The sequence below is a fragment of the Mandrillus leucophaeus genome, unplaced genomic scaffold (genome assembly GCF_000951045.1).
Source record: "Mandrillus leucophaeus isolate KB7577 unplaced genomic scaffold, Mleu.le_1.0 Scaffold191, whole genome shotgun sequence".
Classification (NCBI taxonomy): Eukaryota; Metazoa; Chordata; class Mammalia; order Primates; family Cercopithecidae; genus Mandrillus; species Mandrillus leucophaeus.
In genome coordinates this window covers 2766661-2778505 of record NW_012101932.1, presented here as the reverse complement: position 1 = coordinate 2778505, position 11845 = coordinate 2766661, and the positions used below count along the sequence as shown (strand labels likewise).

The 11845-nt window shown below is 32.9% G+C and overlaps 1 protein-coding gene across 3 annotated transcripts in view; it reads left to right on the top strand.

Annotated features, from left to right (window-relative positions):
- Positions 1 to 11845, top strand: part of FAT4 (FAT atypical cadherin 4) — a 204101-nt gene that overhangs the window by 118807 nt on the left and 73449 nt on the right. For all 3 annotated transcript variants that reach the window (XM_011978240.1, XM_011978239.1, XM_011978238.1), the window contains exon 7: positions 9926 to 10106. In XM_011978240.1, coding sequence (XP_011833630.1) covers positions 9926 to 10106 — 181 coding nt within the window. The remainder of the gene's footprint in view (positions 1 to 9925; positions 10107 to 11845) is intronic.

Genomic DNA, 11845 nt, shown 5'->3' with positions numbered 1-11845 from the left:
AACCATCTGATCTTTGACAAACCTGACAGAAACAAGAAATGGGGAAAGGATTCCCTATTTAATAATTGGTGCTGGGAAAACTGGCTAACCTTAAATAGAAAGCTGAAACTGGATCCCTTCCTTACACCTTATACGAAAATTAATTCAAGATGGATTAGAGACTTAAATGTTAGACCTAAAACCATAAAAACTCTAGAAGAAAACCTAGACAATACCATTCAGGACTTAGGCATGGGCAAAGACTTTATGTCTAAAACAACAAGTCTCTGAACATTGCTTTCTCACAAAATGTTTATGGAGCACTCTACTCCAGATATTATTCTAAGTCCTGAAGATATGCTGGTGAAGCGGTTTCTGTCTTTATACAGCTTACATTACAATCACAAAAATAGACAGTAGAAATTAAACAATATAATATATAGATTGGGAGTGTTATGAAACATGATGCAGTTAAATAAAGCAGATTAACTGTCTAGAGAGTGTTAAGTAGTTACATATTTTACCCATTTGGAAAGTTAAATCTTTGGACTTGATGATAGTATTGGAAGTATAGAAAGCTACAAAAAGGCATGAATCAGGCCCGAATACTAGAATATTGGGATGAGCAATTTGGAGATGGGGAGAAAAAAGATTTTAGGGCAAATTAGCAAACTTAGTTTCTGGACATACTACATTTGAAATAATATAACTAATTGCAATGTCAAGTAGAAAGTTAAATATAAAAGTTTAGTTCTCAGGGAAGACATTCAAGTAGAGATACATCGCAGGAAGTCATAAACATTAGATGATATTCATTATATGCACACTTAGTGCTTGTAAGGTCCAGAATATGCACTATATTATCTCATTTAATCTCACAATAGCCCTGAAAGTTAGGCACTAGTATCTCAATTTTATGGATTTATAAAACAACCAACAAAAATTTGTGTTATAAAAGATAAACAACTTGTAGTGCCCATTCACCTGTTTCTCAGTGACTGCAGGATTTGAGGCCAATTCACTTCACAGGGGATGATTACTTAACAATTATTTACCAATTTCCAAATGTCAGCCTGTCTACCATATTGTTTTATATAGACTATGTTTATATGAATTTCTTCTCTTTGGATTAAATTTTATTTTTATATTAAAGAGAACATTGTTTTAGGAAGCAAAATATCTTGTGTTTCTCTGTAAGCAAAATACCTGGTAAAGTCATAATATTCATAAATTAGAAATCATAGCATTATTCCACTCCATAAATAAAAAAAAAAATGTGTATCCAAGGGTTTTATTAAGTATAAAGTGCAAAGAAATCTTAGATATTATACTATGAATATACAATACATATGATATACACATACCTCCATAGACAATACAGTCAGTTGGGCTGTATGTTTGCATTGAATTTGTGGGTAGGAGATTAATCTGTGCACAAATTAAATATGTTATCCCTTGTCCTTTATAGATAATTCACAGTCTGTTATACTAAAGGAATATAGAGATTCTGGCTCCAGATTTGGCACAAAAGTTTAGTTATGAAGTATTTATGTGTCAGCATAGTAGGTCTTCAGGGAACAGTTCAGTTATTAGCATTTCTAATTAAGGGTATTTATCATTCAACTGAAAGGGAATAAATTTCATTCTTATGCAGGAATTGAAATTTTCTTTTTAATGGAGAGAAACATGCTGCTTTTGCAAAGTTAATGCTAAAAGCTAAAAGGACTGATCATCATGCTTTATTTTATTGGTGAGCACCTGATAACATTTTGAATTAATGTTGTCTGTCACATTATTTATTTGAAGCTGGTCATTGCATTATAAATGGCTCTGTAATCAAAAGAGAGGTCAGAATTGTGTAATATGACATTTTACATCTGAAGATAATTGTTTTTAAATATTCCAGAAAGATCACATTTTGTCAATATTATTTGTGGGAATGTATGATAGAAAAGTTTGCCTTGTCTGTTATGATGAACATTTTTAATAATGAAAATTGCATGAAAATGTTTAAGGGCCCAATAATTCTATAAATCAAATCGTGCTACAGTTGCCTTCAATTACTGGACATGAAATGCATTTGACTTACTTTTATTTTTGAGTCTAGGGTAGCTTTCATTATTTCCACTGGCATATTTGTTATAGATGGGAATCTTGTTCCCAAAGTTGATAATTAGTTATTGTTTTAATTCCTCTTACCTGTAGCAGACTTTATATGAAGTTTGTTAGTGATCTAAGTATTATTCTAAATCATTTATTTAAATAGCATTCTTTTAAATCAGCTATTCTTTAGTCAGAAAAAAAATATTTCTACATAGAATTTTATTTGTGTTTTCTTAAGATAAAACTCCAAAAACATTTAATTTCCAAAATTCTATTGAATAAGAGCTAAACTTGCCATCAGGTTCCATAGAATTGAAATTTGATAAAATAGTTTCAATCTATTATTCATTTACTCCATGTAAACTATAAATCTGAGTATACAAAGTAAATTAAACTTTGAAATGGCAGTAAACTTTGTTTAATATTTATGATAAAATTTATATAAACTGAGTGATAAAGATTATGTAAAATCAAAACCAACCTGATTTCATTATGAGGATTTTATTATTTTCAAAGAAGTTTTCTAATTTTATATTTTTAAAACAATTCTTTTTAAAGATTATTTTGATAAGTATTCTTAAATATATAATATGATATTTTCACTCAGGAGGCAGGCAGAGGTAGGTTGAGTTTAAAATTAGGTGGTAGCCTCTAGTGTTTCAGAGTTTCAATAACTGTGTTGAGAATTTTGGGTTTCTTTAATGTCCTCCAAATAGTAATTCCTCATAATGTGCTTTTTGTAGGCATAAAATATTTGGTTATTATTATTTTTTATTTTATAGTTTTTAAAAATTGTGATAAGATATAATTATCATTACATTTCTCATTGTAACAATTTTTTTAAGTGCATGGTTTAATGATTAATTATATTCGCTTTGTTGTGTAATTTTTCAGTGACATTGTCATAACTTTACTAAATTCATTATTTTAGTTTTACTTCATGCTTTTTTTATTATGTAATTTATCTTAAGGAAATACAGTGTTTTTGATAGATTCCTATGCAAAAATAATGAAAAAAATCAAATTATTTAAGTGTGTATATATCTAATTTATATAAGCATATATAGAGAACTAATTAGCAGCAATACACTATTTTATAAAATAAAATTTGTAAAATACAGAGCTGTTGGTAATATTTAAAATGTTACATACGTTTTGTTTTGTGTATTTTTTTGTTGTTGTTCAAATTTAAATCTAACCACATAATCTTCAGTGGATGGCTGAATTTCAGTACATTTTTTAGTGGATGGCTTACTTACTGTGAGAAAAATGAGTTTATTTCATGGGAAAAAAAGAAGCTAATACTTTATTACAACAAACATACCCCTAGTCAGGGGACCCATTCACCAAATATTTGATGTCAAGAAAGAAAATGGCTTTGTTGCAAAGCGACAGAGTTAAGTTAAGCAGAAATTCTACTTCTGCTGAATAGCTTTTGAAGTTTTAGAGAAGTATTTTTAATTTATAGGTGCTAACATAAAAAATATAATCTTCCTGACATTTGAACTTCAATCATTTAAACTCATTCATTACACTTATTATCTGTGTATTTTCTGATAGAGCAGTTACCTGAAACTTTTTTCTTTTTTAAATCTATTTTAAGTTTTAGGTCAGGGGTCAGTGGCTCACACCTGTAATCCCAGCACTTTTGGAGGCTGAGGCAGGAGATCACTTGAGGTCAGGAGTTCGAGACTAGCCTGACCAACAAGGTGAAACTCTGTCTCTACTAAAAACACAAAAATTAGTCAGGTGTGGTGGCACGTGCCTATAATCCCAGCTACTTGGAAGGCTGAGCCGGGAGAATCTCTTGAACCTGGGAGGAGTAGGTTGCAGTGAGCTGAGATCACACCACTGCACTTCAGCCTGGGCAACAAGAGTGAAATTCCATCTCAAAAAAAAGTCTTATTTTAAATTTTCTTGTACTTCATTTAATATATTTGAGCTGATTAAGCTACCAGCCTTAAAGGCAATGCTAGTTTTTAGTTTAATAGTTTTTCATATTTAAGAGTATAAAATGTGACTCACACAAGGCCCAGGGTTAACTGTGGTATCAAGAACAATTGGAAGAATAACTGTGTACAGTCTCTCTCTGTCTCTCTCCCCATGAGTGTGTGTGTGTGCACAATTTGGTTTGTGTAAACTTTAGGATACACCATTCAGAATGTGGGTTTTCTTTTTTGGCTATTTTCTCTAAAAACTGAAGAAGTTTTATCACTTTATCCATGTTTATCTTATATTTATGTATATATATGAATACATATATGCATACATATGTACACACACTGCATACAACTTTACAAATTTAAATTTGAAATTATTTTCATCTGACTACTAATTGTAATTAGGCTTTTGACTTTTAACTGGAGTTCTGACTTCTAATTCAAATATCCACTGCATCTTCCTAACCTCTACAATTACAAGTTTCTGAGACCTTGACTTTTAATTTTTATTTGTATATTTTACCCCTTTTATTGGCTCACTGTCCTCTATCAGGAGCCTGTGTCATTATATCCTGCCTCTTTGTGATTGCATCTGGTTTTCATAAATCAATCCCAGATGGAATTGAACAATTTTGCCCTTCTACGCCACTACCTATATAATTCATCATTATCAGATCTATTTGAGCTAAACATTGGCCCTAGTATTCTGATTCTTCTCATGGGATTCATGTTTAATTGGGACCTTCTGTTTCTAAGTAATACACTATCTGCAAAACTTTGACCTTTGTCTGTAGTCTTGTTCTCTGACCCCAGCCTTAGGCTAAGTCCCAGACTATAAGACTGTAGTCCTAGACTGTATATTTCTAGAAGTGTTCAATTATTGGAACTTCCATCCATGTAATCACTAGACCACGTTTTCATATAGAAAATGAGAGAAAAGGTTAATACAGACAGAGCACAAGACCTAATGGTATGCATTATGGGTTAATATAAAAATTAATTAAACATAATTATTCCTGTTTTCAATTAACTTACAACTTAATAGGATGTGAGTGGAATATGTTGATAATTGTAATAATATAGATTGAAACATCTGCAATAAGAGTAGCATAGTTTTATCTGAGCTTAATTAACTTAGAAAAGCTTTTTTTAAGAATTCAAAACTGGCTTTCTGTCTATTGTGGCTAAATGGAAATTGGTTAAGTTCTTTGGGTCTTAAATTGGTTAACAAAATTAAACAAGAATACCTACTTTGTGGCATCTGTGCATTAAATGAGCAATACGTGTATAAAATATGTATAGATCTGGTATCAAATGTGTTCAATAAAATATGTACAACACATGTATTTACTAAAAACACAAAAATTAGTCAGGTGTGGTGGCACGTGCCTATAATCAATTTAGTTATAAACATATAAGCAATACGTGTATAGATCTGGTATCAAATGTGTTCAATAAAATATGTACAACACATGTATTTACTAAAAACACAAAAATTAGTCAGGTGTGGTGGCACGTGCCTATATTTCAATTTAGTTATAAACATATAAGCAAGGTTTACAGATAATGACTCTGATTTCAGTTTTTGACACACTAATGTTGAGGCTCTTCAGTAACTTGCAAGAGCAGACCAAGAAATAGGCAGTTGGATCTGACAACCCAGAGGCAGTAGAAAGATTTGGATGGAAGATAAAGTAATAGTAAGCATTGTGCAGCACTTCAAATAGGGTGTATCCACTACATGGTGGGAAACAGTAGTACTCCAGAGGATCTCTCCACACAGTCAAAAGGAAAAAAAGTTAAAAAAAAAAAAAAAGCAAACACACAGACACAGAAAAGCAACAACAAAAACACAGCATCTTCATTCAATTAGCACATAAAAGAAGTGCCAAGATCTGTGGTCGCCAAGGACTAGGGAGTTTGTGTCACTCATCTGGCACAAAGGCAATGAAAATAAGATTCACTTGAAATTAAGGAGCATTCCATTTTTCTCCCTTGATTTCATTTTTCTGCGTAAAGCTAATTTGGAGGTTATGCTATCAGTCAGCAAGCAAGAGGTTGGAGTGGGTTGGAGAGTTGGTAAGCGCCATTCACAAAAATAATAGTCAAACACATTGGACGCAGGATTCAAAGTTCAGGTTAGTTAAATCTCAATAAAAGGCTTAGAAATATAGAACAAAATTTCTGTAAGGTTTCCTATGAAAAAAATTAAAAAACTAACAAGACTTGTGTGCACATTTCCTGGGGCAACAAGAAAGTTGAGACAGTTGCAGAAACTGTACTTCACTTTTCTTAAGGTGGGGAAAAAAATAAATAAATAAGAAGAGAACTCCGAGAGCTTATGAAGTGGGTTGTGGCTGATTATAAAGGGAGAAAAAGGGGACTCTGGAGAAGGTTCTTGGCTCGAAAACAGACTCATGTAGATGTAGAATCACCTATGGGGCTGATCTTGGCTTAAGGATCGTTTGCCAGTTTTGAGAATCATTCGCTAATCTTGAGGATCAACAAATGATCCTCAAGCCAGAACTGTCTGTTGTCACTTGTGTGCTTTGAAAATCATCTGGAAAAATAAGATGATATTCTTTGGTATGAACACAGTGAGATTGAACTTGCTGTAATAAACGGCTCGTTTTTTACTGCTTCCAGCATTTGCTTTCTAACTCAGAAAATGTATCTACAATAATATATGGTTTACAGGCGAAGAAAGAAATCACATATTCTTGTCCAAATGAGTCAGTCATAATTTAATGTGGTTTTCCATATGTGTATCACCAGACACTTAAGAATACCAAATATTAATATAAAGACTTTGACTGGCAGTAACTTATTTTCTAATTGTTAATTATAGCACAATGTGTGTATCAGAAATATCCAGATCTTTCTTGAAATCTCACTGTAAGTCTTAAAATATCACATTTAAAAATGTCCAATTTACTGTGTCTTCCATAAAACTGTGACTTTTTAGAGAGCTAAATGTCTCATGTATTTTTACCACATGTGAAACATTGAGATATATTATGATTCAAAATATTTTCCCGAATAATATAAGACTGAATTGAAAGGTTTGGGGAAGGGGCGGAATCCTGAGTGCTGTAATACAGAAAACTATATAATAAAAGTAGACTTTTCATATTTCAATTTCTGTGGGTTCTTTGGTCTCTAAAACAAGTACCAGAAGAACAATGAGAAACATGGAATATAATTTATGTGCTAGGTAGTGTCCTAAGCACATTACATTCTTCTCAATACCCCTTTGGGATAGAGTCTATTATTATTCTCATTTCACAGATGAAGACTGATTTTTAGTGAGTACAGTGAAATATCAGTAAAAGAGATTAAAGAACTCTGCATCTCCTCCCATCCTTTGCCTCTCTGGAACCTTGATTAATATATCCCCTCCTTTGGTGTCTCTCTCTCTTCCATGGCACCCCCTTTTGCTCACACAAATGCGCACATATTCCCTCAGTTTTTTTTTTTTTTATACAACTGGTGGGAACTCTACTAACATTATTCATAGCATTAACTTCCATTTCATAAAATTGTATATAGTGAAACACACATTCAAGAAATGTAAGCCAAACATTGGTACTCAACAACACACTCCAAAATATTTATTTTAACCTGAATATATTGCTTGTGAGAAATTTAAAATCTATGCCAAGATTATTGTGCTCAAATGTCCCACAAACTTAATCTGGCCAGTAGTGAAGGTCCTCCCTGTTGGGCCTTCTCTCCACCTCCTGCCTGGTGCTCTTCTAGGCTCAGCGACAGCACTGCTTATCCAGACCCCCAAAGCAGCACAGGGAGCAGCACTGTTCCCCCTACTGGCAGTACCATCCAGCTTCTTGCCAGTAGTAAAGACTCTAGGTCTGCTTTACCCGGGTCACATCTCAGTGACATTCTTCACTAGGTCTGTGGCCTTGAAAAAACTACTTAAACTTTCTAAACTTGAGCTTACTTATATACCAAATGAAGATGACAGCAGTGCTGATTTATGGGGATTAGATAAGACAGTTTATGTAAACTTCTTAAACTAGTGCATGCATATCTAAGGACTAAACAAGTATTTACTGCTATTGATATTTCTTTTAATATGTTGCACAGAATTTTTACAGTCTTATTTGATGTGTTTCTCCATTGTATCCTATATTCATATCTATTTTGTTGTGTGTGTGAAATATTTGTTGCATAATTTTACCATTGCTTACAGTAAGCAAGTACTAAAAAGGCATTTAATTTTTTTTTAAGTTTATAGTTCATTATGTATATTACCAATAGATTGAGGGCTATTTTTCCCTTTAATGTAAAATCACACACTAATAGGTAAGATTTCTGCAGTCATAAACTTTACATTAACTTTTTAGATATTTCTTAAACGTCAAATTTTTCTGACTATTTGAATGTTACTTTAAATGAAATACTTAATATAAAATGTCTTATTTTACATATATATGTATGTGTGTGTATATATATATGGCAACAATAATGAGTGTGCAGTCTAAATTTAATTGCATCATTTTCTGGGAGGTATCGTGGTTCTTTATTGTGCTCTGCTCAACCGGGTATACACATGCTTTCATCTAACCTAGAATTCACAAAAATAACAGATCTCCAAAACCATTTCATTCCATAATTTCTCCGTCTGTTGATTTTTTTTCCTATACATGCATCTGAGCATAAAAGCTCATTGGTACTAGGCCATGAGTAATTACAATCTAAGAACGTAGAAAAACGATTGAATAGTGGTAAAGGAAACACCAGCAAATCACATGATTATTAGAAAATAATATTGTAAGGTTGTGAATCTCAAAGCCATTCTGTGATAATGAGGGCATTCCATAAACATTTTACAAATAAATGAATGAATGGTTTTATTTACAAAATATCGAATGGTGAAGTTAAGTAGGATTTAAATATCATATTAAGGGAAATCACTTTATTGAAGGTAAAGTAGTATCTTTGGCAGAAAAGGAGAGTATCTGGGCTTTATTTTATTTTACATAAATGCAGTTAAATGGATCTTCGTTGTTTCTATTTAGAAGAGTTTGAGTTTGAAAAACGGTTTTGAAAACACAATCAGTGGCAGATAATTTACCTTTCAGTTATGGGGACAACACACAGAATTCCAAGCAATATGGCCTCTAGCCTTCACCACAAAATGAGTCTGCTAACTCTGTGTAGTACAGATAGTGTGACCTAAGTGTTTGGCAAATGTTGGCTTTTCACCGTATATTGATAACAGCTGAAACAGGAAATAAAAATGAATCATTTCACATTACATTGAATTTTAAATAGAAGCAGCACAAATGATTCTGAGTTAGCTCATCATTATAAAACTATTCTAGCACGTGGAAGATAACACTTTTTGAGATAAAACTTGAAGCTTTTTTTCCCTCCCACTGACAGGTGTTGATTAGTATGGGAAAGGGATTTAAATACCTCAGAGACTCTTGAATTTGCGATAGTAACAATGATAGTTACAGCTGAGAGTCCAGTTTTTAACATTGCCTTGTTAGTTGGCCAGCTCTTCCATGCCTGTGGGTATTCTTCAAATCTGGCTTTGAGCTATTTTAATGTAATTTCAGAGAAATTACCAGCAGTGCTTCTTTTGTGGCATTTAAATGATATTGTTATGCTCTACATTGTCGAATCAGCACCTTTAAAATAGAATAAGAGCATGACATATACTCTTCATGCAGAGTTACTAGGAAAGAGTTGAAATTCTAGTTCACAAATGAAAATATTTTTCTTGTAACAAAATTTAAAATGCTCACTTCTGTGTTCAGAAATTTTACTTTGATGTTTCCTGAATTCTCTTTAGTAATTCTGTCTACAGCTAATTATCGTTAAATTTGTTATTTTTTGTTTATAAACATTGAGATTTGATTTTCTTTTCTTTTTAGGATCCCCTGCCCTGACTGGAACTGGAACAATCAGCGTCATAGTAGATGATGTCAATGACAATGTCCCCACATTTGCCGGTAAAGCGTATTTCACAACAATTCCTGAGGATGCACCCACTGGAACAGATGTTTTATTGGTAAATGCCTCAGATGCTGATGCTTCAACAAATGCAGTTGTAAGGTCAGTACGTTTTCCTTTGTAAAGTTTAGCTATTTTCTCATTAAACATTGATTTTTGAATTACATGAATATAATGTTTAATTAAATGAACGTTATATTAATTCATATCCTATTGTTATCTATTGCTGGTAGCTAACAATTCATAAAATGAGGACTCAAACAGTAAACATTCTACTTAGTACTCTAAGATTTTATTTAATTTTTATTTAATTTATATTTTTATCATATCTCATGATTTTGTAGTTTGGGACTACACTAGGTGCTTCTTCTGTCTCATGAGGTTGACTGATGGCACTTCACAGTATTTACGTGATAACTGGATGATCTAGAGGGCCCAAGATGACTTTGCATGCCTGCTGCCTTGGCAGGGTTGGTTGGAAGGTTTAGGATCATCTAGGCCCCTCTGTCCTCGAGTAGTCTCAGAACTTCCTGATGTGGTTCTTTAGCAAAGTAGTTGGACTTTTTACATGGTGGTTCTCAACTCCAAGAGCCACCAGTGAAAACTCCCAGAACTCTCGAAGGTCAGACCCAGATGTGCCATAGCAGCACTTCCATAATACTCTGTTGGTCAAAGCAGTGATGACCAGCCCAGATTCACTGTGAGGAGAAACATGCATCACTCATTGATTGGAAAAATGTCAAGGAACTTTGACCATTTTTATTCCACTGCTAGCCTCAATAAGAATATTTGTGTACTCTTCATTTAGTAAATGTATTTTACTTTGCTTAAATCCTCTTAAAATAGAGGACACAAATATGATAACTTGTTCAGAGAGGATGTGAAAGAAATTGAGTTGTAACATTTTATTGACCTAGCTTGTCCCCTTCTTCCGTATCTATTCTAAACTATAAGAAATGAAGATTTCCACATATTCTAGAGAAAAACTCACACACATAAATATTTTATACCCCTCCTGCACTTTCTATAGGCTGGTATTAGGTAAATTAGAGTTGGTTAGGTGGCTATCAAAGTAATGGAGCAGAAGATAAAATTTGAGGCATTAAGAATTATCAGCTATGGGTAACAGATATATTGATATGGTAATGATTTGATTAGTGTCTTATTTTGTTGTTTGCTACCAATTTTCTTTCAACAAAATCATTTTGGAAAACTGACTTTCAACACACACATTTTAAGAAACACATTCAGACCATAATACTTGGCTTCTCTAAGGAATTACCTTTAAGCTGAAAGGATTGAGCTGTAGGATAGAATTAAGCACGTTGTGTTATCTAAGAAGGCCAGCATGTCTGGACCAGAGTGAGAAAGGAGTTAGAGAGGTAGGCAGGGGCTAAATCACAGGCCATGTAAGGACTTCTAAGCCATGATACAGAATTGGGGTTTTCCAATTTACCTTTAGGTGGGAAACTACTGAGTTTTAAACAGAAGAGACACATAAACTGGTCTACATTTGGATAGAATCTGATGAGAGACGATTTATGGAGAGAAACCAGTGTAACATTTAGGCACTAATGAATATAGTTATCCAAGTAGAGTAACTTTATACTTATGTGGAAAAATGAAAATTGAGCAAATAGATTTGGGACATGCCTTTGAAATTGGACGTGAGATCAAATGAAAGAGAGAAATCAGAATCATCTAAGTTTTCCACTCAAACACCTAGGCAGATCATATGATATCATTTACTTTATTTACTCTGGTTTGATAAAATCTTATTGGAATATAATGTGTTTTATGGTTGGTGTTAATAACTCCTTGCTATTCATGGTATCCTGAAG